The sequence below is a fragment of the Panthera uncia genome, chromosome A2 (genome assembly GCF_023721935.1).
Source record: "Panthera uncia isolate 11264 chromosome A2, Puncia_PCG_1.0, whole genome shotgun sequence".
In the NCBI taxonomy this organism is placed as follows: domain Eukaryota; kingdom Metazoa; phylum Chordata; class Mammalia; order Carnivora; family Felidae; genus Panthera; species Panthera uncia.
The window spans coordinates 39,751,808-39,778,493 of record NC_064816.1 but is presented as its reverse complement, the minus strand read 5'-3'; the positions used below and the strand labels follow the sequence as shown (position 1 = coordinate 39,778,493).

General features: G+C 38.1%; 1 protein-coding gene across 1 annotated transcript in view; it reads left to right on the top strand.

Annotated features, from left to right (window-relative positions):
* Positions 1-26,686, top strand: part of CNTN3 (contactin 3) — a 249,938-nt gene that overhangs the window by 159,441 nt on the left and 63,811 nt on the right. The window contains exons 10-11 of the mRNA XM_049640891.1: positions 517-667; positions 24,506-24,633. Coding sequence (XP_049496848.1) covers positions 517-667; positions 24,506-24,633 — 279 coding nt within the window. The remainder of the gene's footprint in view (positions 1-516; positions 668-24,505; positions 24,634-26,686) is intronic.

Sequence of the window (26,686 nt, the reverse complement as noted above, 5' to 3'; positions counted from 1 at the left end):
GATTTAGAACTTCTAGGAACATACAATGATTGGAATTACTTTTTGAGCTTTGAAATCCTGTGAGTGGTGCCCACTCAATTAAGTAAATCAAGTACTGACATCTGTGTGCCAGGAAACTTTGAATGTAGTTATAACCCATGCGCCTGGGTGACTCAGTTGGTTGAGAATCTGACTTCGCCTCGGGTCATGACCTTGCAATTTGGGAGTTCCAGCCCCTTGCCTGGCTCTGTGCTAATAGCTCAGACCCTGGAGCCTGCTTTGGATTCTCTCTCTCTCTCTCTCTCTCTCTCTCTCTCTCTTTGACCCTCCCCTGCTCACACTCTGTCTCTCTCTAAAAAATAAATCCACCTTAAAGAAAAATTTTAAGTAGTTGTAACCAATATTAGGCTGTATGTTAACCCAACTAAAATTTAAATTAAAAAATAAATAAAAGTCATTATGAAGTCAACCTTTGAACCCACAGGTATTTTAAAATGTTAAATTGAAAGTAAATTTTCATTCTGTCTTCCCTTTCAGCTTCTGCTCCCGATTTTTCAAAGACTCCAATGAAAAAGTTGCTTCAAGTGCAAGTGGGCAGCATGGTCAGCTTGGATTGTAAACCTAGAGCCTCTCCCAAAGCTCTCCATTCATGGAAGAGAGGAGATGTGATCGTGCAGGAGAATGAAAGGTATTTTATTGTCCAAAATAATGGTGATGTACTCTTCTTACTTTCCATAGTGATGTCAAAGTGGATTCTTAGTATGAAATGAGAAGCAGCAGCATTTCAGTAGAATATGAGGTGTTGAAGAACCAAGACAGTGGTAACTTTGAGTCTGTAATACTTTCTCTTTTTTTATTAAAAAAAATTTTTTTTTAACGTTTATTTATTTTTGAGACAGAGACAGAGCATGAATGGGGGAGGGTCAGAGAGAGAGAGACACAGAATCTGAAACAGGCTCCAGGCTCTGAGCTGTCAGCACAGAGCCCGACGCGGGGCTTGAACTCACGGACCGCGAGATCATGACCTGAGCCGAAGTCGGCCGCTTAACCGACCGAGCCACCCAGGTGCCCCGAGTCTGTAATACTTTCATGAAGATAGTAATAAATTTTTGAAATCGGAAAAGGGTTGGATATATCATCTAGCTTCTTCCCACATAGAATACCTTATTTTATCAAGGATTTTCTCCTCAGTCACCTGGTAAGACTTAAAAGTAGAACGATGAAAGGTCTGTCCTAGACTCAGATGAGCCAATGTCCCAGGACAAAGTAGAGAAGACATAATGAGAGTATATGCCAAATAAATACCAATATTGCCATTTCCCTGTATTGAAATAACTTCTCATTCCTGGTTTTAGTTTAGACAAAGGCTTGCTTGGTTTCCTGACTGTTGTAATAATGAAGAGGAAGAATGAGACTTAAAGGTATCACTTATAGTGCGGACTGACTGCCCAGGTTCAAATCTTCATTCAGCCTTTTACTTCCTCAGTGTAAAGCTTTCCATTTGGTGTCTCATTTTCTCATTTTTAATGAAGATGATAATTAGTATGTTATGAGGCTTGTTAGCTAGATGAAATACATAAATATCTATACAGCACTTAGGTCATTACCTGTCAGTGAGTAAGTGTAAGTATTGGCTATTATTATTATTTATTGAGTACTTAACTGCATGCCAGGTATTATGCTCAGAGCTTGTGATAGGTAGAATATTGACCCCAAAGATGTCCGTGTCCTTTTCCTGTAAGCCTTTGATTGTGTTACATAGATGACCAAAGGTAATTAAAGTTGAAGATAGAATAAAGGTTGGTAAGCAGATGACTTTAAAATTTGAAGTTTATCCTGGATTATGTGTGTAGGTTCAAAGTAATCACCTGAATACTTGTAAGAGGAAGAAGAAGGCAAAAGAGTTTGTCAGAAACATATGATAATCAAAGATAAGGCAGGAGAGATTTCACACTTCAGAGGGACTTCAGTTGGTATTTTTGGTTTGGAAGATGGTGGAAGGGAGCCATGAGCAAATGAATTTGCCGTACTCTCTAAGATGGGAACAGCCCTCAGTTGACAGCCAGTAAGAAAACAGGGACCTTAGTCCCATAGCCACAACAAACTGAATTCTGTCAACAACATGAAGGAGCGTTTAGTAATTCTCAACCTTCCCAAGGAATGCAGCCCTGATAATACCTTGATTTTGGCCCAGCAAGACCTATACTGGACCTCTGACTTCCAGAACTATATTGTAATAAATTTGTGCTGTTTAGGCCAAATTACTAAATTTGTAGTAATTTATTATAGAAGCAAGAGGAAATTAGGGCACCTGGGTGGCTCAGTCAGTTAAGCGTCCAACTCTTGGTTTTGGCTTAAGTCATGATTTTGCAGTTCGTGGGTTCGAGCCCCACATCAGGCTATGCACGGTCAGTGTGGAGCCTGCTTGGAATTCTCTGTCTCTCCTTGTCTCTGTGTTCCTCCCCTGCTCATGCTGGCTCTCTTTCTCAAAAGTAAATTAATAAATTAAAAAAAAAAAAAAAAGGCAAGAGGAAACTAATATAGAGCTCTGTGTGCATTATCTTTTTTAAACATCTCTGCAACTCTGTGATGTATAGATCATATTATCATCTCCATTTTACTAATGGGGAAAATAAAACTTCGATAATACAATTTGCCTAAGGTCACATAAGCCAAGATTTTAATCCCTGACTCTAGATATAACCACTAAGTATTTTCAATGTCACATTTTGTATAAGGAGCCCAGAATTTTAGAGGCCATCTCAGCCTTTGAAGTCATGGAATCCAGATTACTCTTTTGGAGATGAGGGAAAACAAACAATAAAACATTAGGTCAAAAAAATATGGATTAATTTTTTTTTTAATTACAAAGTCTTATTGCCGACAACCAAGTTGAACTGCTTTTATATTACCAAGACACCAAGGTATTTTTGTGAGTTGGTATGATAATACAATCTGCAATTCCTCCAGTATTTAATGGGAGACACTTCCATTAAAAAGGAGCCACAGCAGGATGACAAGGCAAAATTGTGAACTGAGTGATTAAACACAATCCATCTAAATGCTGGGCCTCACAGAATAGATTTCTGGAATAGGAAGTTAATTAGTGATTTGGAGTTTAATTTTGTAAACCAGTTGAAACAAGTAAAGGCTTGTGGCACAAATTAGTTACTTGTGTCTGTACTGGAAGTTAAGTCTTCTCATGTAACTGCTGACTTTTCGTGTTAAAAAAGTTTTAAATAGTTTTAACTGTGTACATAAATTAAATAGTAGTTAAGTCCCAAGGATTTCAATGTTTTACACAATAATAAACCCACTTGTCCTCGCAGTAGTGCCTATAGTAGGCAGAGGTTTTTAATCTTAATTTCAAAAGAGGATAAAAAGATTAAGAGTTTTAGCAAGAGGCACACAAAGAGGGATTTACTCCCACATAGAGTAATGGGGTAATACAGGAAAAGAGAGTATAAATTCCAGAATCTGATCTGGGACTTCTGACTCGGCTCCTTACTACCTTGGTGTCATTAGATCTATTATGTAACACCTTTGAATCTTAATTTCCCCACTCACAAAAGAGATAATAATTCCTATGTTGCATAGTTACTATACAGCTAGCATTTAGCATAATGTCTGATATTTGCAGATATACTAATTGGTAAGAATAAGGATATTTTACAAATAAGATGTTGAAAGTAACAGTGACTAAGAAAGACAGATGCCTTTTGGTTGGGTGATTCGTTGGCTGGTTGATGTCTCTCAAGGTAGGCAGTTGGGACTATCTGGAATCCACAGTTGTCCAAAACACAGACCTCTTTTATCTTGCTTTACTTTCTTCACATCCTGAACCAAGATGGTTGCCATGGCTTTAGCTCCTCAGTGTCATCTCCCAGTGACAGGAAGGAGGCAGGTAGAAATCAGGGTACACTTCTTCCTCTTTTTAGGAACGTCTCAGAATACGGTTATTTCCTTTAGGCCTTATTGGGCAGAAATTAGTTAGCTGACCAAACTGAAATGCAAGGGAGATTGGGGAATATGGATTTTTTTTTTTCTTTTGGCAGGCCTGTATGCAATGAGAATTTGGGATTACATTTTTGTTTGTTTGTTTGTTTGTTTGTTTGGGTTTTTTCAAACTGGCATTATGTTTTAAGTAGAAAGAGGAAAATGATTTACTCTAACATGTATCATGTTCATCAGTGTTACTTCTATCCATTTCAGGACTACTGACCCTCCACTTTGTTTTAAGTATTTGTAACATCTCTTTGATGAATAAGAAAACGTTTAGATGTAAAAATAGGGTTAAAAAGAGGAAACATGTTTATGAAGAGGGTCCATAGTGTTGCAGTCCCTCCCAAGTATCTTAGTTTGAGCTTTTATAACACAATACCATAAACCAGATGGCTTATAAACAACAGAAATGTATTTCTCACAGCTCTGGGTGTGGTCATCCAAGATCAGGGTGCCAGCTTGGTCAAGTTCTGATAAGGGGCTTCTTCTCGGTTTCAGATGGCAGTCTTCTCCTTACATCCTCACATGACAGACAGAGCAAGAGAGCCCTCTGGGGTCTCATAAGGGCATTAATCTCATCCAGGAGGGCTCCCTGCTCATGACCTAATCACCTCCCAAAGGCCCAGCCTCTTAATACCATCACATTGGGGATTAGGATTTAACACATGAATTTTGGGGAGACTCAAACATTCAGTACATAGTACCGGGTCTGATTATTTGGATTTTGCTTTTATCTCTTTGGACAGCGAAAGTACTGATGAGTCGGAGCCTTGATGCTTAGGGGAAACGCTGCTAGAAGCAATTATTGAACAAGTTACACTTTTGAATCTTCTCCAAGTTCATGTGAAATCAGAGTGGGCCTCAGCCATCACTTGGCAGCAAAAGCCCCATGTCTGTCCCTCTTGACTTGGTCACAGCCTTAAGCCAAATTGAGGAAGCACTTTAAATGATAGATTTATTGTGGTTGTTGAATCATTGGCTGTTCTGACTTAAAACATCGAGATTCAAATCTCATTTGGGGGAACAAATGACACATTTGAAAATAGAAGACAAAATTTTTGATAGGGTATTTATGGCAGGATTGTAAATCCATTCGTTTTTTAGGTTTTTTTCTTTTCCTTTTTCTTTATCTTTTGTATATGAACTTGGGTTTGTCACTGCATGAGGAACTTATAAATAGGAAAGCTTTCTCCAGCCTAGCGTAGGAAATGCTGGTGGCAAATACACTTTTGATTAAGCCAGTATATACATATACTTTATTATTTAAAGCCCAAATCAAGAAAAATAAATGTAAAAAAATAAAGTCTAAATCAGGAAAAGAAATTAAGGATTAAATATGTCTTAAAAATTGCAAAAATTAATAAATATGTCTACTGTGTAAATCACACAATCACACAATGAATAATTATCTTCTACCTGGTTTGTAAGGTTTTATATCAGCACAATAACAGCTTTGTAATTAACGCATCAGGCATAGTAATGAGAATCTAAGTCACTGAGACAACTAAATTACAGAATCGCTTTGAAGAAATCAGGGTTATTGCTTTGAGGTCGAGAGAGCATCTCAAACTAAGGTACTAAAGGAATTACTTCCCAGCAGAGGTCTTAGAAAAGCTGTTCTGAATAGATTACAAGAGCTTATAATGTAAATAGTGATTCTTAAGGTCTTAAAATCAAGTGGTCATTCAGTCATTGGAAAATATTTTGAGCACCTACTCTGTGCTAGGAACTAGATATTTAATTTTTGTCAGAGAAGTCCATCCTCTTGTTGGTAGCTTTTCAGGTATACAGACAAGTGCAGTAAAACTCAATTGGTAAAGTACAGTATGTTCTGTGATTACCAGAGAAGGCTCCATCTCCAAATTAGGGATCTGAGCAGACTTCTGGAGAATGTAATATGTACAGCAAGACTTGAAAAATGACTAGAGTTCGCTGAAGAAGAATGCTTCAGAGGAAGGCATAAATACCTGAGTAGCTTCAGTTTACTTCAAGTGTGAAGTGTCTGGCAAGGGGGAATGCAGACAGAATAGGGCTATCGAGGTGAGCAGGAATCTTACTGAGAATGATGGTAAGCTAAATCAAGAAGTTTGGGCTTTATTCCATAGGCACTGAGAAACAACAGAGTAATATCAAAGTAGCAGAATTAAAAGATCAATTTTAATTTTGATTATTTTCTTTAAAAAAGCACAATGGTGGCAACAGAACATGGATTGGAGTGGCAGAAAGACTTGAGGGAAGAACCTCCCTTAGTAGTAATTCACCAGTCTGAACATGAGACTATTCTAGCCTGAACTGAAGAAATGGCAGTGAGAATGGAGAGAAGCATTGAGTATGAGAAGGGGTTAAATCCACAGGACATAGGAGTTGTTGATGAAATTAATGATTTGACAAAAACTTGAGAGGCAAGAATGAATCCTAAATTTCCAGCTTAGACATCACGGAGCATGGTAGACCTATTCAGTGAGAGAGAGAACATTACAGAAAGAGCAGAAGTCAGTGCAAATCCAAGTGCTATTTAGGATTGTTTGTGTTTGAATTGCTTGTTGGAAACCCAACTGGATATATGAGCATACAGAAGTTGACTAAATGAACCTGGAATTCAGGAGAAAACCTTGAGCTATAGGTAGAAATTTAGGTGTTCTGAGCATGACATGGTAGCTGTGAAACCATGGCCTTAGAATTGTCTTGAAACATACCTAACATTACCTGGTAGAGCATCAACACCTTACTTCTGAAGCTGATGGAAATTTATGCTATGAGTAGAGAATCCTGTTTTTACAGTCTTTGTTAAATGACTAACAGTCATAATTTATAAAGAATCAATTTATTAAGTCAGGCGGAGAAAGAAGATACCGTATGTTTTCACTTATATGCGGAGCCTGAGAAACTTAACAGAAGACCATGGGGGGGGGGAAGGGAAAAAATAGTTAAAAAGGGGGAGGGAGGCAAACTATAAGAGACTCTTAAATACTGAAAACAAACTGACAGTTGATCGGGCATGGGGGAGAGGGAAAGTGGGTGATGGGCATTGAGGAGGGCACCTGTTGGGTTGAATAGAGGGTGTTGTATGGAAAACAACTTGACAACAAATTATATGTAATAAATAGATACATAGATAGATAGATAGATAGGTAGATAGAAGCAAAAGAATCAATTTATTAAGTAAAAGTCAGCATAAGTCTCCTAGTATGCAAATATTCTAACCTTTGAAATTACTAGCATCGGGACTGGGCAAAGTTGTTGTTGTTTGCTATTTTGTTGTTTTGTTTTATATCTGTATCATCCAGTACTGAGAAAAGTTACTGTGCTTTTTCTCCCTGCAGGAAACAGCGGTTTCTGAATAAACAGAAATGCCCTGCCCCTTTGAGTGTTCAGTGGTATTATACCAAGTGTTGGTGTTTTACTGTTCTTTGATTCATTCATTCATTGGCTTATAATCCACATATTTTCAAAAAAGACTGGAGTGAAAATAGAATGTTTTTTCTCCTTAAGCAAAGTAAAATTGGAAAAGACTCTAGAGAATGCGAGCAGGCATGGTATTCAAGAAGAAATAGCCAGTTGGCATATTTTAAAGAATGGTTAGCTTTTCTGTATCACTTAGTGGTACTTAAAATGCATTAACCAATTATTTTTAAAAATAGGGCTTTCAGTTGAATGCTATTACTTACAGTAGTAAATATTTTATTGCAATAGCCTCAATTCAAACAAAGTCAAAGAATGGCCCATTACTTCTAATTAAACACATTAAAATTGTTTCATATGTTCTAGGCAGCATTTAATATTATAGAAGTTTAAATGCTTTTTAAAGAAAAATAGTAAAGGGTTTTTTTCCAAATATTAATAGCCATAATCCACACAATGCTTTTAAAATGTATTAACCAATTCTTAGCATACATTTTACATATATTTAGAAACTGGCTTTCAAGTGCAATGAGCATGATGTGCTGTATGAATCCATTTATATGACATTGCTGAAAAAAGTACGGCTTTAGAGACAAAAAACAGTGATCACTGTTGCCAGAGTGGATGGAGAGGTTGACTGTTTAGGCACCTGGGAGAACTTTCAGGGGTGAGGGAATTATTCTAGGTCTTGACTGTGACAGTGGTTACATGTCCACATTGATTTGTTAAAACTCACCGAACTGCATACCAAAAGTGAATTACAATAAATATAAATTATACTTTCGTTTTTTTAAGCAAAATTTTACATGCAATCTTACACTCACCTCATCCTGAATTTGTGAGTAGCTTAAAGAAATTAAGGGCTCAAGAAATGCTCCCAGGAGGCCACTTTTGCCTTCTGTAAAACATTGAGCAATTCCATGACAGCACTTAGAAGCAGAATCAAAACTTGCCAGTAACCAAAATAATTCTGTCAGAGCAAGAACCACTTGGCATTTCTGCTTCTGCTACTACTAGTCACCACACTCTTGCTTTGTAAAGATGTGTCTAGGAGCTCTGTTACTATTCAGCAAATCTGTTAGATGGTGCTTCCCCTTATTTCAAGCTCTTAGACGAAGAAGAATGATACCTTTGCCAAAGTTTCAGTCTCTGTCCCTTCCCTATTCAACCACATGTCTTGGCTTCTCTCTCTCTTATCACAGGAGAGTCTGTATTTTTTTTTTCATACTGTTCAAAATGCTGCTCCCTTGTCTATCTGCCTTCGGTTACCCCCTCTCACCCAAAGAGCTGGATTTTGTTATCTTCCCCTTCATCCTAAGGCTACCATCTAAACAGCTGTTACTTCACAACTACCCTATGGATATGGAAGCTCAGTGGATTTTAGTTAATCTACCCTCGGGCAAACAGCTAAAATCTCAGGTAATTCTTTGCTCCTGTACCATTAGTTCCAAATTAATCTCTAGGTGGTAAATTTAGAAGATCAAAGGAGATTTTTATTTAATATGTGTGATGTTGCCACTTTCAGGACTTGGCTATTAGTTGAGTAAAGATTGACATTCCTGCTCCCTGTCTGTAGGGAAGGTACTCGTGTTATCCACTAATTTGTCATATCTTTATTCAGCAGTGGGGGCTGCCCTCAGCACTAATACACAGATGAATACAAAACAGTAAGGGCCCTTAAAGAGCCCACAACACAATCTGTTTAGAGTTTGGAAAACTTAGCCATCAGTTACACTGGGATCGACTATATGGTCAAGGTGACCATATAATTTATTCTGTAAACTGAGAAGAGGAAGGGGGTACTGCTAGGAATCACCTCCAGGACAAGATGGATAAACTGGACATTGCCACCTTGCCTGCAGTGGAGGCGTTCAGAAGCCAGTGAGAAGCAAAGAGAAGACATGCCAGCTCAGCCTTGGGAATTGGGAGAGCAGTTCCATAGAAGGAGAGGCATCTCAAAGGAAGCACCCCCAGAGCTATGTTTTGAAGGATATGTAAAATCCAGCAGAACAAAAGAGCAGGGAAAACACCATGTGAACAAAATGGTTGATGACATAGACAGGAGGCGAAACTACATATTCATTCCAATTGTGTCCGTGCTGAAGTTCACAAATGATCAGGAAAATAAAAGAGCCTGAACTGAGTTCTTTCCCACATAGACAGCCATCTCTCTCCCTTCAAAGGAAATGAGCATCGGAAGATCTTTTTAATTAAAGGGGAGATTGAGGTAGCTGGGTAAAAATACAACCATCTTAGAGAATAGAGAGCAGCCCTCTTCCCTGTCTGGGTTCCCTAATCCACACCTCCATTTTTCTCATGCTTCCAGCTGTTAAGGGAAGAGGAAAGGGCACGTTTGCCCCTTAAGCCCCATACCCTATGAGAAGATTAAGCTATTACTTAACAGTGAAGTTAAGAGAAGAATCAATGGAATCCAGATTTTTGGTTTTGGATGGGCTTTTAGAAAGCCATCCCAATCACTTCCTCTCTGCTGCATCCCACCTGCCAACCACCAGTACATGCCCACAGAGCTTCTCCCATTAACTATGGACATCTAAGTTTCCGAATGTGTACTTGTATTAGTATTTACATCAATTATTTATGCCTAATGGGCATGCAGCATACTAAATACTGTACACATTATTCACTGTGTCAGATGAAGGTAAATCTATGTTTAATTTGTTTCTTGATTTAATTGTAACACATGGAAAGAGCAAAGCATCAGAATCAGAAAGGTGTGTGTCAGATTTTGGCCCTTTCACTTAAGACCTAGGTGGAGCTAGACAGGTTATTTAATTTCTGAGTCTTGTTTCTTTATTTGTGCCAGAAATTCTTTTTTTTTTAAATTTTTTAATGTTTATTTTTTGAGAGAGAGAGAGAGACAAAGTGTTAACTGGGGAAGGGCCAAGAGAGAGAGGGAGACACAGAATCTGAAGCAGGTTCCAAGCTCCAGGCTGTTAGCACAGAGCCCAATGCAGGGCTTGAACTCACGAACCGCAAGATTGTGACCTGAGCCGAAGTCGGATGCTTAACCAACTGAGCCACCCAGGTGCCCCTTTTGCAGAAATTCTTATTGCAAAGTTAGGCAGTATGTTAGGTGACATTTGCTTGGCACATACTCTTAGCAAAGGTTGAACAAAAATACTGACCTGTCCTGACAAAGAAAGAAAGGACCAAGTTTCCTTTGGAAAGATTATTTCCAACTCTGTCCCTGCTCCATTTCTCTCACATTTCTTTATCTCAGTGGACTCTAGTTACAAAGATAAAAATAAGGTAGTATGTTTGAAGCATCTCCTACTGTGGCTTCTATATATATGCTCTCCAAAAAAGCACCTGTTGATGTCGTTTTTAATATTAACTTTTTTTATCATGTTGCTCAGATGCTTTAGGAGTAATAAGACTGAGTTAAAAAGAAATGTGAGCAGGGGCACCTGGCTGGCTCAGCTGGTAGAGAGTGCAACTCTTAACCTTGGGGTTATGAGTTCGTGCCCCATGTTGGGTGTGGAGATCAAAAAAACATTGTGAGTAAAGACATTTGTTTTCTATAACACTCAGTTGAGTTTTCCGTTATCTAAACTTCCTAAACAAATAAATTTTACCTAAATGTTATTAAAGAAATTGCTGTTTTTATAAATCATATCTGCTAAATTTTGCAGATGACCATGTAAAAACTCAGATTGATTTTTAAGAATTATAAAAGTTAAGGCCACTTTAAAATATTTTGTCAGTGTCATGATTTTGGTAGGAGAAAGCTGGTTAATGAATTTAAATGTGCTGGACATTGGAATCTACTTCAAGCCAGTTGCTTGTTACAAGTGGGTAAATTAATTAATTCATACCCATACTCAGCATAAATGTTTACTTACTGGGTGTCATCACCCAAACCACATTTCTTTGGTCATAGGGCATTTCTTGCTCAAGCCCATAAATCCCACACTCACTTGCCTAATAGCCCAGTCAATGTTCTGTATGCCACTTCTCAATGAAAATTGAAAAAATAAAAATATTAATGCTATTATAGAAACATGTATTATCATTACATACTACTTTTGCATTTTTTCTGCTAATATGTTTAAGATAGGAAAAATCAGATGCTTTCTCTCAAAGTACGAATATTGACTCTTAAGACTATCAAGTTAGAGGGGCACCTGGGTGGCTCAGTCGGTTAAAGCACCTGACTTCAGCTCAGGTCATGATCTCACTGCTCATGAGTTCGAGCCCTGCATCAGGCTCTGTACTGAAAGCTCAGAGCCTGGAGCCTGCTTCCAGTTCTGTCTCCCTCTCTCTCTGCCCCTCTCCCACTCATGCTCTGTCTCTTTCTCTCAAAAATAAATAAACGTTAAAAAAAATTATAAGACTATCAAGTTAGAGGACAGGGCTGCATACCATTGCCTTTTGATAATTTTTAAAAGAAGGGAGAAAGAAACAAAATTCTCATTTTATCCTGCCTTTTTGCTCCTGCAATTTCCTCTGTCTGGAATATCTTTTCTTCTCAACCTAGAGAACCCTTCCTTATCACTCAAGGTACAGCTTTTTGTTACTCATAATGGGAAGCCTCCCCCCAAGCCAGGAAGGCAAGATTAATTTCTCTTTCTTCTGCGTTACCCTTGTGGTTTCTTTATCCAACTGTATCATCTAGCAGGACATATTATAACTATTTGTGCAGAAGGCCATCTTACCTGGATTCTCAGAGAGCCTTTTGCTTATCTATTTTTATAGCCTCAGACTCTGCTGCATACATGTTTGTTCATTTCAAGATTCATTTATTCATCAAATATTTAACATCCACTGTTCCCATTAGCTATTGTTGCATAACAAATCACTCTGAAAGCTAATGGTGGAAAATAACAGTCACTTTGTTCGATTTCATTGTTGTATGGGTCAGAATTGGGAAAAGGCTTGGCTAGGCTTGACTAAGTGTTCTCTCAGGGTGTCTCCCATTATTGCAGTCAGGAGCCAGAAGAATGGGGAGCTATCTATGCACTGCGATCTCTTTGGCAGCCCCAAGGCCCTTCCATATGATATCTCTACGTGGACTAGTTTGGGCTTCCTTACAACATGGTGGCTTTGGGGAGTTGAAATGCTTACAAGAAGCTGATGGGTTCAAGAGTGAATATTCAAGGTAGCAAGATGGAAGATGAGTCACCTAGGCTCAGAAGACACAACACCTCACTTTTCTAGCATTCCACTGGTTATAAGGGAATCACCAAGCTAACTATATTCACAGGGAGGGGAATTAGACTCTACCGCTTGATGAGACAGTAGCAAGATTCTAGGGGAGCATGTGGGATGCAAAATATAACTGTGGCCACCTTTGGGAAGTGCATTCTGGCACACCTACATCATGCCCTGGGCTTTGAGGAAACCACGCGAACAAGGCAGCCACAGTTCTTTCCTCATGGGACTTGCAGAAGGGAAATACAGAATGCAGATAAACTGAAAAGACCTCATAGAGATTCCAGAAGAGAGAGGAAGAATACATAGAAGTTAAAAAGATATTTTTTTTAGCCATAATGAAAAAAATATATGATTTTATAGAGTTTTTAAAGAAAAAGCATCAGGGGCGCCTGGGTGGCTCAGTCGGTTGAGCATCTGACTTTGGCTCAGGTCAGGATCTCGCAGTTCGTGAGTTCAAGCCCTGTGTTGGGCTCTGTGCTGGTGGCTCAGAGCCTGGAGCCTGTTTCAGATTCTGTGTCTCCCTCTCTCTGCCCCCTCCCCGCTCATGTTCTGCCTTTCTCTGTCTCTCAAAAAATGGACAAATGTTAAAAAAATTTTTTTTCTAAAGATAAGGAAAGGAAAGAAGAGAAAAGAAAAAAGAAAAGAAAAAAAAGAAAAGGGGTCATTAAGGAAGTAACTTTGGGGCAGATAACTAAATGGTAATAAAGGATCATGCCAAGAATTGGGAGAAGTGCCTTCTGGGAAGACACCCCAAAAAGGCAAAGGCTTAGAGATGGGAATGAGATTGATGAAAGCCAGTGTCTCTGAGGTGTCATGTGTAAATCAGGAGAGTAATAAAATATGAAGTCTCAGAAAGACAATAAAATAAACAAATAAATAAAATATGAAGTCTCAGAGATGAGAGCCTTAAAGACCATGATAAAAATGTTGGATTTTATTTTAAATAGAGTGAGAAGTCATTTGAGGTCTTTTTTTTTTTAATGTTTATTTATTTTTGAGAGAGAGAGCACATGTGTGAGCAAGTAGGGGAAGTGAATGGGGAAGGGGCAGAGAGAGAAAGAGAGAGTCAGAACCTTAGGCAGGCTCCCTGCTATCAGCACAGAGTCTATCACAGAGCTTGAACCCACAAACCCTTGAGATCTTGACCTGAGTTGAAATCAAGAGTTGGATGCTTAACCAACAGAGCCACCCAGGTGCCCCGAAGTTATTGGAGGTCTGTATGCAGGGATGTGACATGATCTGGTTAAAAGATAACTCTGGCCGACATGTGTAAGGTGGATTAATGAAAGAAAGGAGGGGAGCAAAAAATCTGCTTAGGAAGCAGTTGTAGTTGGCAGGACAGGATTTACTGGAGGCTTGATTTAGGGTAACAGTAAATGAAATGGAGAAAAGAAGAGACTATGTATTTTGACAATGGAGTTGGATGAATTTGTTCATTAGATATAAAAAATTTCATGCCAGATGATCACATTTTACAGTTAGTTGTGCATGAGTTATATGTATTCCCCGTCAGCCATTAGACTGTAAATTTTCAAAGGGTAGGGGCTAGTTCTTAGTCTTATTTTCCAAAACACTTAGAGCATCGTAAGTCCTCAAAAAATATTTATTGAAGTGAATTTCATTCTTTATTGAGTAGCTTCCATTTCTTAAAAATACCTGTAATTTTCTTATTTAGTGTACCACAACGTCTTACAAATACATAAAATTGTTTTGTTTTTTTTTTTTACATAGAAGGTTACTTGAGTCTTCCTACTGAAAATAAGAAAGGTTCCATATTTTAATTCTTCCTCCTCGCTGAACCCTTAGCAGAATTATGGGTAGATAGATGGGTGGATGGATGGTTGATTAGGTGAGGTACCATTCCACTTCCATAAAAAAGAATAAACGTGTTTCAGAGGTGATGGTTGCTACCTCCCACATTTCAATGCTAGAAGGAGTTATTCATAATTTAGGATCTGTTGTGTAAGTTCTAATGAGTTGGTGCACTGAGTTAAATTTCCTAGTGCCCAACAAACTTAAAAACAATTCAATTTGCACTTTAACCTGTTTTCCACTCCCTGATTTTATTTGTGATATTTTTAAATTCTATCTTAATGAAGATTTCATTGCTAGAGCCATTTCTGTGGGAAGATGAAAGCATTTGACCGTTTGTGAGTATGCCATCCTGAAAAAAAAATCTTTAATTGAGGTTGAATGTATAAGTCTATCTTGTTTGGGAAAAAATTATTTCCTGGCCTTTTACATTCAAATACTAAAGAAAGAGACATGTTTAACTTTACCTTTAAGATTTTATTAGGCACTTAATTTTCCATGGTATTTGTTAATTTACTTAATTGGGAAAATGGTAGTATTTTAAAACTTGATATAAATTACATGTTTTTCTAGGTGCTTAAAATATTTTCACCTCTCTATATTTATTATTACTTTATTACTCAAGCCTCATTTTAATAGCTTGATGTCTTCTATATTCTAGTTTATTTCATTTACATATAGCATATTTCATTCTTAAAAGAACTTGAGACAGTTTATCAAATGTACACACAAAGTGAACACTGAGGAGAAGAAATTGAGGAGAAAAAAAAAAATGCCAGCATTCCATTTGTCTAGAATGTAAGTTATATTAGGACAGCCTGAATTCTTACCAGTGAATCCTTACTGCTTATTACAGAGCATGGTCCATAGTACATGTTCAATAAGTACTTGTTGAGTGAGTGTCTGAGTAAGTTTACAAAATGTTTGCCAACAGATCTGTTCACTTTGTTTAGATGCACAATTTTGGCTCAGAGATTTCTGCGAACAAAGGAACAGAGAGAAATACTGCCAATTATATAATTCAGGATGTCCATAAATGGTGAAGCGAAACCATTTAATAAGGAGATACGCTACTCGTCCTAGGCAGAAATATACAAAAGTGTATATCTGAATCCAATGGGTTGTCATGAAGAGAACACTGAGGAATGTAGTACTAACAGTCAACATTCTTAAAATAAAAGAAAGTGACTTCTCAATGAGTAATAAAGATTTTTTTTCCTTTTTCTTCGCAATCCAAAGGGTAACTTTGAGTATTAAGACTCAAGGTTCTTGAGAAAGAGATAGACCACATTTCTCCTAATTTTCCATGAATATTATTTCTCACAGGTATGCTTTTAGTAAGCTTGGAAGAGAAATTGTTTCAAGGTTATGTTCAGTGCCAAGAACCTAGAGTACACAGAAAGGGCTGCTATGAAAATGAAGAGTCAGTGCTTAAAGAGTTAATTATGCTAGTATTAAAGTTTATATCATCTTACTGAAGGTGTGGTGGCTTAGCAGAACTTGCGTGATAGACAATGATCACAGCTCTGCATGGTGGAGGGACAAGAAAATACAGATTATTAGGATTGAGATTTTTGTCAGAAAACAGTTTGGGACCCACCCCAGGTTATGGATGAATGTGTGGCCTGATAATTGTACATTCTTGAGCTATGCAACATTACTGTTTTTTGTTTTTTTTTTTAAGTGAGGCTTCGTTGAGGGGCACCTGGGTGGCTCAGTCAGTTAAGAGTCTGACTGCAGCTCAGGTCATGATCTCATGGTCTGTGCGTTCGAGCCCCACATTGGGCTCTGTGCTGACAGCTCAGACCCCGGAGCCTGCTTCGGATTCTGTGTCTCCCCCTCTCTCTCTCTGCCCCTCCCCGGTGCTTGCTTGCTCTCTCTCTCTCTCCCTCCCTCCATCCCTCACTCAAAAATAAATAAATAAACATTAATTTTTTTTAAATAAAAAATAAGTGAGGTATAGTTGGCATACAATGTTACATTCATTTCAGGTGCGCAACATAGTGATTCCACAAGTCTATATGTTAGGCTATGCTCACCAAAGGGGTAGCTACCATCTGTCACCATACAATACTATAACAATACCATTGACTATGTTCCCCATGCTGTGCCTTTCATCCCCATGACTTAAGCATTCCATAACTGAAGCGTGTACCTCCCATTCCTCTCCATCCCTTTTTCCCATCACCCAAAACCCTCCCCTCTGGCAACCACCAGTTCTCTGTGTCTATATTACCCCCCCATTTTTGTGCAAGATAGTTTTTAAGGAGCTAATCACCAAATGTACACATCATGAAGGAAAATCTTGATAAGGTGCATCTAAAAAGGCTAACACTGAAGCATCCAAGACAGAGAGGTTTCAAACACAATCTTATTATCATTGGTTGAGTTGAATTGCTAACAGGAGCTGCCAACGTGGTGTCCACAGAACCTTAGATGATTCATCTTGAATTTTATCACATCTGTTGTAATTGTTTTGTATGCATGTTTATTTGTCCTGCGTAGAGTCCTCCAGACTTTTCAAATAGTCGAAGAACTCTGTATCTCAGCAAGGTTAGTCACACTGCAAAAGTAAATGACCACTTATATATTGATGGGTATCTAAAATAGAAGATGGCCTTGGATTTGGAATAGTGGGGCCAAAACCGTCCTATGTTGCAAGAGCATGATATCACGGCAGGTGTTTCGGGGGCCACTCCTGATTTGTGATAAAACTTTGTACTCTCTTTATAGAAGATTGTCTCTGAACCTTTCATATTGGTTAAGACAGCAGATATATATTGAAAAAATATTATGTGCATGGCACCAACTTGTACTTGCTTATATATCCTTTAGGGATATGGGAACTATAGCTGAGGAGTATTTTAAGGATATTACTCAGAATTATTAGATAAGTTGCAGAAACTGACTCAAGGATGGATAGAAAACTGGGTGGCTCCAGAAATCCCGGCAGAAGGAATTGTATCATCTTCTCAGAGCAAGGGCTGGAAGGAATGAACCATCATTTTTGTCTTTGTGTCCCGAATTAAAGTTGAAGGAGGGAGAATCCAATGGGCATAGCTTAGAATACTGTTACTGAAAGTGTGGTTCCCATATCAGCCACACCAGAAATCACCTGGGAACTTGTTAGAAATGTAAATATTTGGGCCCTATCCCAGATCTAATGTGATGGTGGATCCAGCAACCTGTATTTTAAGGAGTCCTCAAGGTGACTGGGATACAACAAAGTTTGGGAAACTCTATTTGTGTCATGTATCTATCCCTCAGTATGGAAAGCACAGGGGATATTGAGACATATCCCCACCAAGACTGCATAGAAGAGGTGAAATGAATTCCCCAAAGGAAAATCCATGTCATTTACCAAAGAAAGAGGAATCACTTCTGGACAGCCAAAAATATCCGGCATCTTCCATATCCTTTGAGTCACTGAATTTTCCTTTTGCACATAACGTGTCTTGCATGTTAGTATTCTTGATGGGGGTGAATTCCATTCCAGAGAGGCTAAACTCTGAGAAGAGCACCCAAGCAAGTAACACTTGGATCACTTTTCGACCCCTCCCCACAGAAAGTGTCTGACTCTTGAACTGAGTGGAAAACATTGACATTAAAACTCAGCCCCCTCCTTTCTCTTTGGTGTCTGCCTGCCTACAGAGAACGCATATATTTTGCTGTTCTCTTTGCCATGCGGTTAGGGAGCTTGTGCTTACAGGGAGGGCCTGGGGTTGTCCACCTGTGCCAAGGTGCTTAGGTCTGTCTAATTCTGGGATGAAATATCAGGAAACCATGCTACTCACTTAAGCAATTTTCATCAGCTTTATATGGAGTATAAGCAAGAGAGCTGACATTTGATTGTCCTTGATTTCACTTATGAGTCTCTTTCTCACGCAAGGGAGAATAGTGTCAAGTATGGCTACCCTTTGAGCCTTAATAAGTATTCCCTTTGAGACTTTCTTTTAAATATGTGAGCAATCGGAGAGTTGTTTATTTGCCTTGTTTGTTTTACTCCCTCATACATCTAAATATTTATCGTTTTTGCAGACACTTCATTGATAAGGATTTGAATGTTTCAAAGGAATTACCTCTAGCCCATGAATTACTTAGATGAGTACTTCTATATAACAATTTGAAGTGGAAATCCCCTTTTAGGGGCCTATTGTTCTTTTGGCTTGATTCCATTTTAGAAGAAAACCTATTGCATCACTGTTATAACAAAAATTTAGCTCTAGATGTATTTGTCATGATAGACATGGTTTTGGAAAGGTTTTATAAAAGTAATAATTATGCTCCTGTATAATCGATTCTCTTCTTATGGATATGAAGCAATGTTCATTGATATGAAAAAAGGACATGTCTCTAGGACCTTGGGTGCCTGTTCCATGTAATGTGTGTGTCCAACAAAATAACAACGCCGCATATTATTAGCCTACTGCTTGTTCAAAAATAGGATAATTAACTGCCGAATCTTCTCCGCTCTGCCTCTCTTTTCCTTGGAGATGTGCCAACCAATAAATCACTAACCTAACACTGTTGATTTTATAAGACGAAAGCCCAAAATGGCACAGCTAAAAGAATGAAAATTCTAATATTATTTTCCTAAATAGTGTGTGTACGTTATCTTTGAACTCAGGGGGCAGAAGTTATTTCACCAAGCATTTGGGGCTGAGAGGGAGCTGGAAATGAGAACATTACGCTCGGTGCTCTTTTACACCGACACTTATTTTCTCATGCATTTTCATCAATTTATACTTGTTTTTCTTAACTGTCATTATTTATCCTGTAATATATGCATTGTGAGTACTTTTCTCTTATGGCTAATTGTAAGCATCCATCTTTTTGAATATGTACTTGAACAGTGAAGTCCAAAATAGGTTTGTTATTTTCTGTACAGCTAGTTTAATCATTACGATCTCGTGTGATTTCATCTCCACTGAGATGTGTTTCCTGAGAAAATGTAGAGTTGCAGCATGTTTGTTAAAATTCAAGTTGAATAAATTACCGTAAAATTCAGAACACAGGCAAAGGTACAACAATGTATTCAGAAATCCTGCCTTGTATGCATGATATACCACACTTTCTGCATTCTGAAACACACTGTGTTATTATGGATGATTATATATCTTCATAAAGTAGAGGTGAGTGTTGCCTAGATAACAGTCAACTTTCTGAACAAACAGTGTTGCTTAACAGTCAAATTCAATGCCATCACTGCATTACAGAATGGACCATTAGAGCAGCTGAGAGCAATTAAGTGTACTTATCCCAAACTAACCATAGACTGCACAAAGTTAAGTGAAATAATTAACCTCTTTTATTACAAAAGGAAAGAGTAATAAAATGGGATATATAAAGGTATATTGTAAAACTAATCAAGGAGTTAAAATGCCACAGTGATTTAAAGTCTGCATTTTTCAAAGGAAACTGGAGTACCCCATTTCTTAATGTTAATCTCATAAATCTTTGTTTAACTTTTTGTGCCAAGACTTAGAGTTACTCATTGTTATCTACATTTTCAGCTCTATCCGTTTGCAGCAAAACGTGCTCCCAGAAAGCTTAGAAAGCAATTTCATTTATACTGAAGTGGTATAAAATTTTCACTTTGGATCTCTGTAGGGAAGCTTGGGTTATTGAAGGTTTTCTTTTGAGAAACAATTATTCCATCCATTTACTGAATATTGTTTATTTTTATGTTGTGTGAGATGCCCTGTGGGCCTCTTGGATCTTACTGGAAGAACCAATTTAGGAAGAAAATACCCAATTAGCTCAAAATTTTACAATGTACAGAGTTTGCATTCTTTGAGAGTCAGTATGTTTGTTTTGGAGTCCGTGTGATTCCTAAGTTGTTAGCCTTGCTTTTGAAACGGTTCCTCATCTCAGCATAGTCACGAGGATAGGATTGTTCATTTACAGCTATTAAACCTTACACACTACAGGTTTTGTGATTCTTCCAATATCCCTAATGGTTCTATATTGTATTGGAAGTTTAGCTCTTACACTAATTCATAGCATGTGAAGGTACTGAAATGGCTTGTCTCCATTGTGTGATACCCAAATCAGAAGGTCGAAGCTGAAGCTGAGTATTTGTTCAGTCAACCAGAGACATTTTTTACTTTGGTTTCATGCTTGCTAATCTTGGAAGTGGTCAATTGCCCAGCTTCCTGGAGCTTCCAGTTCTACCTCCACCCTCTAACTCAGGGCAGATGAAGTTGCCCCACTATTTAAATGTCTTTAAGACTTTCTGATATCATCTTCTAGCTTGCTGTCTTTACATATTAGCATCTCCAGCAAAGCTGGAAAATTTTTTTTTGATAGCAACAGTAGGTAAAATTTATTGAGCAGTGCTCTAGGTCACATCCTATTCTCTTTGAGGGTCATGGCCAAAAGGTTTTACACATAGGATTAGCAATCATCATGGATCGGGAGCATTGCCCTCGTTTGTACTCAGTCTGAGACTTTTCTCAAGTACTTGAGTCTCACTGTCTTTCTTTTCCTTCCTCCTTCCCTCTCTCCCCCACTTTACTTTCATCCCTCCCTCTAATTAATTTCTTCCTTCATAGTAAAAGTACATTTGTAGTCCTCTTATCCTAGGAATTTCTAAATTCTCTCATCCTGCCTTCTATTGTCTCATCTTTCTCTGTTTTGCTTATATATTTACACAGTTGGCCCTTGAACAACTTGGGGGTTAAGGGCACCAACCCCATGCAAAGTGGAAAATCCAGTGTAACTTTGGATTCCCCAGAAACATAACTAAGAGCCTGCTATTGTCTTAATAACTTTTACCAATAACTTACACAACACATATTTTGTATATTATATGTATTATTTACTGTATTATAATAAAGTAAGGTATAGAAAAGAAAGTATTATTATGAAAATCGTAAGGAAAAGGGGTATCTGGGTCACTTAGTCAGTTGAGAATCCGACTCTTGATTTTAGCTCAGATCATGATCCCAGGGTCATGGGATCAACTTCTGCACTGGGCTCTGTTCCAAGTGTCGGGCCTACTTGAGATTCTCTGTCTCTCTCTCTCTCACTCTGCTTCTCTCCCCCAATCATGCTTTCTCTCTCTCTCTCCAAAATTTAAAAAAAAAAACACAAGGAAGAGAAAATACATCTACAGTACTATACTGTATTGAAAAAAATCTGCAAATAAACAGATCCACACAGTTGAAACCCATGTTCAAGGGTAAACTGTATGCATATACATGTGCATATATGTGTGTGTGTGTGTGTGTATACACACATATATATGTGTATAATATATGTGTATGTGTCTAATAGTTTACACACTTTCTGAATTTATTTCCTTGAAATTTACAATGTCTTCAATGCTCTGCAACCTGCCTTCACTAATCCAAGTTCTTCTGTAGTGACTCTCTAAACGCACAGTCATTTGTTCATTCAACAAGTATTAATTTTGAACATTTAGTCCATGGCAGAAATGGTTCGAGGCTCTAGGAGTTTAACAGTGAGTAATTCAGACACTGTCTAGACACTCTTCCTACCTCCAGAGAGCTTACAGTTTCTGAGCTTACTAGGGGAAGAAATTAGTCAAGGACGCACACAAATATGTAATTGGCCAGTTGTCAGATGCTGTAAAAAAGGCACAGGAGATCTATCATCATTTACAGGAACACCTAATCTGACCCATGGTTCAGGAAAGTGGCCAAAATCTGAAGGATAAGTACACATTAATTACACATAGGAAATAGTGTGCACAAAGGTCCCAAGACAATAAGAAGCATAAAAGCATTTAAAAGAAGGTATTTGTGACTGGAGAAAAGCAAACAAGGGGTAGAATTCACAAGGCCTTCCAAAGTTAGAGGTAGGGTCCCAATGAAAAATAGGTATTGGGCTCAGGATGTAATTTTTCTCCTATAGGCAGTGTAATGCCAGAGAAGAGGTCTAAGCCAGGGATGAGGGTTATAGCAGAATTACATGATCAGATTCACATTTGTTTCCGTTTACTCCCTATGTTTATGAAAACATTCTCCATATCCTAAGTGTTTTATTTGCTTGTGCCCCTCTACAGAGTCTCCTCTTTCAATTATTATTGCACACTAAGAAAATCTTTGTTCTCTGATATGTTAAGGTATAAAGTGATTTTTCTTCAATCATCTCTTTGAGAAAAGTGATCAGCCTGCATTTCATACCCAGTAAAGTGGTGAGGGTTCCATGAAGGAAATCAGATAAAGCACCTTTGTCCCAGCTACCTAGGAAAGTTCTTGGCATTTTTAACCTTTCTGCTTTGCTCCTCAAATTAAAATACAATGTTCTGTGCTCCCTGATTAGCTTTCTAGGGCATTGTTCTCAAACCCTTTTGTTTCAAACATTTCTTGACATACAAACAAACAACAAATCACCTGAGCAACAAACATTCATGGATACTCTGCCCAGAATCATGAGCAGGTCTGTGTGTGCTGCCTCTGATTCCACCACTTTCTCACTCAAGAAAATGGAGCTAGGATTTGAGTGAATGTGAATGACAGGCCATCAAAGGAATGTACATGTATATGTAATATAAAAGACATGAAAAATAGTTATATGTAATATAAAAGATATATCTTGTATATTTTTGAGACATAAACTTGGACTATCCACACTTCTGACACTTGCCTCAATATCTTCTGTCAAACAGGATAATATCCAGAAATTGAGTTGAGATCATCCCATCATAGTCTGAGGTCCTCAGCGTCCTTTCATATCTACTGTATAGCCTAAAAGTTGCAAACACTTATTGACCATGGTTTACTCTATCATGTCATGCTGACTCGGGGTTGGAAACCTTTTTAAGAAATTTACCCTCTCTTTAGATTGATATGACACTCAGATACCAAAGATATGAACCATACAAGATAAAAGGCATCCTAAGTGTTAAATGAATGATATGGGTAGTGAAGATTTTAGGAATTCAAAGAAAGGAAAATAATTACAGGTCTACAAGATAGGCAGTAAAGATTCATGGATCTGACTAATGACGGACAGACCCTTTCTCATTCTTTATTCTTATTCCAAATGATACCTCTTGTCAGAGGCATTTCTGAAGCACCCTATCAAGGGAACATTCTTTATAGCTCTCTTTATTGTGTTATCCTGTTTGTCTCCTTCAGAGTATTTCCTAAATATCTGAACTTCTCTCACTTATTTATTGTGTAAGCTGCTCATTAGACTTATTTCCGTGAAGGTGGAGACTTTCTTTCTTGCTCACACTGTAATCCCAGAGAGTCTCATAATGCCTAGCACGTGTAAGGCACTCATTTGTATTTCCTTAATGAATTAGTTAGATGCAAAAGCCTTAAGTATCTTAAGCATATGCTCAGAAACTCTAATGTAATGTTCATTTGTATTGCCCAGATTCTTTGCAGTAGCTCACAGGTGACCATAAATGTGTGATTTTGTAAAATTTGAGTTTATATGGAGTCAAATGTGACTCTCCCAAGTTCATTATGTAAAGGAAAGAGAGTTTCTCCTTTCTCATGAACTGTTTTAAAGTTAAGCGAGTTAGTGTCCTGTCTATTTTCTATTTTCTCCAAACTTACAAGGCTGACCCATCATGAGCAATCTACCACACCATATATTTTTAGAAAACATTACACACTTATTTGATAAAGGCATCCCTGAAAGTAAGTGTAATGTTAAGTAATGCTGTTAAGTAGGGCTGCATAAAAAATATCAAGAAAAGTTCCAATTGGTAGAGCATCTTTTCTTCCTCAGCTCTGTGTGCGTGTGTGTGCACGTGTGTGCACGTGTGTGTATGCGTATAACTTTTCTTTTAATTTTCTTTATTTCCAAGAAGGCTAAGGACTGGACTTAAAAATACTAGCTTAAGGGGAGCCTGGGTGGCTCAGTCGGTTAAGCATCCGACTCTTGGTTTTGGCCCAGGTCATGATCTCACAGTTTCATTGGTTCGAACTCAGGCTCGGGCTCTGACCGGCAGTGCAGAGCCTGCTTGGGGTTCTCTGTCTCCCTCTCTCTCTGCCCCTCTCCCACTTGCACTGTCTCTGCCTCTCTGAAAATAAACATTAAAATAAATAAAAAATAAATTAAAATACTAGCTTAAGGCAATACTTTTATAAAAATTGCTATTTGGTGAAAATGACTAATATACACTTATTTGTCTAATTTGTATTTTCTTTAGAATTTCTTTTTTAAAAGACGGAGGACTTCAAATAGTCAATGTGACTAAAGCTGACGTTGGAACTTATACCTGCATAGCAGAAAACCAGTTTGGGAAAGCAAATGGCACAACACGCTTGGTTGTTACTGGTAGGTACATTTCCCAAAGATTGCTTTATGTAGAGATGGGCTGTATGGTATGTTATTAAGAGCAAAGAAAAAACCAGATTGTTTATACTATGCAGTGCACTATGAAGATAGAACCTGTATTTGCACTGTTATTTTTAACAGGTGGAAATAAAGAGAACAATTCTTATTATTTCTTTACGTACCATAGTATGCACCAGGGAACATATCAGTTATGTGCAAGTACGATAGGCAAAAGAATTACAAATAGCATATGCTGATGACCTAATTTTATGCTATTCTGTTATGTAAGATCTTTTGAATGTACTCTTGCACAATATCATTGATATTTTCTGGAGTTTTTGACGTCCATGAAACAATCCTTACCATCAATGAAAGTCATTTACAGTTGCACATATATGTTGTTTATTTATTTGAGAAAAAAAAATGAGTACCTGCTGTGTGTCTGGTGTTTGACTTATGTTGGTAAATAAACGGATAAAGATTCTGCCTTCATGAATTTTACCTTCTACTGGAGGTAGAAAGAAAATACACAGTAGAATAAAAAATGAGGGAATTATCCAAGGGGAAAAAATGCAAACAATTGAGAAAATACAGAGTAGTGTGTGGGAGAGGTCAGCTGGAGCAGAAAGATGGTGATTGGAGTACGCCCAGTGAGAAAGAGAGACTAGGCAGAGATTTTGTGGACATAGAGGAGTTAACTAATAGATTCCTTGGGGGAAAATCGTGGAAGAACTTTGTAGACCTTGTGAGGACTTTGGCTTTTAGTAGAAGTGAAAAGTAGAGGCTGGTGCAAATTGGCAGAGAGTGGCATGATGTAAAATATATTTTTAAACTTTTGGTGTAGCTGCTCTGATGAGAACAGACTGTGGGGAATCAAGAGTAGAAGTTGGAGAGATCTCAGAAGACCATGGCTGCAAACCAGGCAGGAGGCAATAATGACTCAAGTGAAAGTGACAACAGAGGAGTTGATGGAAAAGGATCAGATTCTGCAAATACTGGGCTTGCAGAGTCAACAGGAATTACTGACCAATGAGGCCCAAGAGAAAGAAAGGAGACAAGGATGGTTGCAGGGCATTTGGCAAATAACAGAAGGAATGACCATCAAAACAACTGAGATTGAAAAGGCTGAGGATTGCACACTTTGGGGAGGAGGCAGATCAGGAGTTCGGTTTGGATGTGGTAAATGTGAAATGTTCACCAAGCTCTGTTTGTGGAAAGCAGACCACAGTATTCTGCCATTAACAACAATATTAGCATAAGCTAATACTTTTTGCTTATGTCACAGTCCATGGTGGGTCAGCTATGCTGTCTACATTAAGGAATAAAGGGTCCTGGTGCCTCCATTCTCTTGCACATTGCCCATCACAGTGGAAGAGGAAAGACTACGTTTCAGATGGCCTCTTACTTTTTTCCAGGCTTCTGCCTGTCAGTGCCACACATAGCTCCATCTTACATTTCTTTAGCCAAAGCATTAGCATTTGGCTGTGCCTGAATTCAAAGGAGAGATCAGATAGAGGATAGAAACACACACTTGGGAGTTGTTCGCATACAGATAAGTACTTGAAAAGAGAAGTCTAGATAAAATCACCAAGAGTGAGTGAAGACAAAAGAAGAAGACCAAGGATTGAGTTTGAGGCAATCTAACATTACGAGATGTAGGAAAAGAAGAGGGACCACAAAGCAGTGACCAGCACAGTACTAGAAAACAAAGAGGGTTTCGTGTTCCAGAAACCAAGGAAAGAAAGTGAACTGACAGGAAGACAGTGATGAAAGGGAGCAAATACTGCTGAAACATCAATTAAGTACATGAAATTGAAAAATGTGCCACTGGTTTGCAACAGGGTGATTCCTGGGAACCTTAAAAGCAAATAAGTTGCGGGAAGCCACAGCCTAACAAGAGTGGATTAGAGAGAGAATTTACTAGAGGAATTGTAGACAGTATACATAAATGATTCTTTGGAGGACTTTTGCTACAATATGGAGTCAACAAATGAGTAGCAATGGAAAAGTGGGGTCAAAAGAAGTTTAATTCAGAACAGCTGGAAGGGCTGTG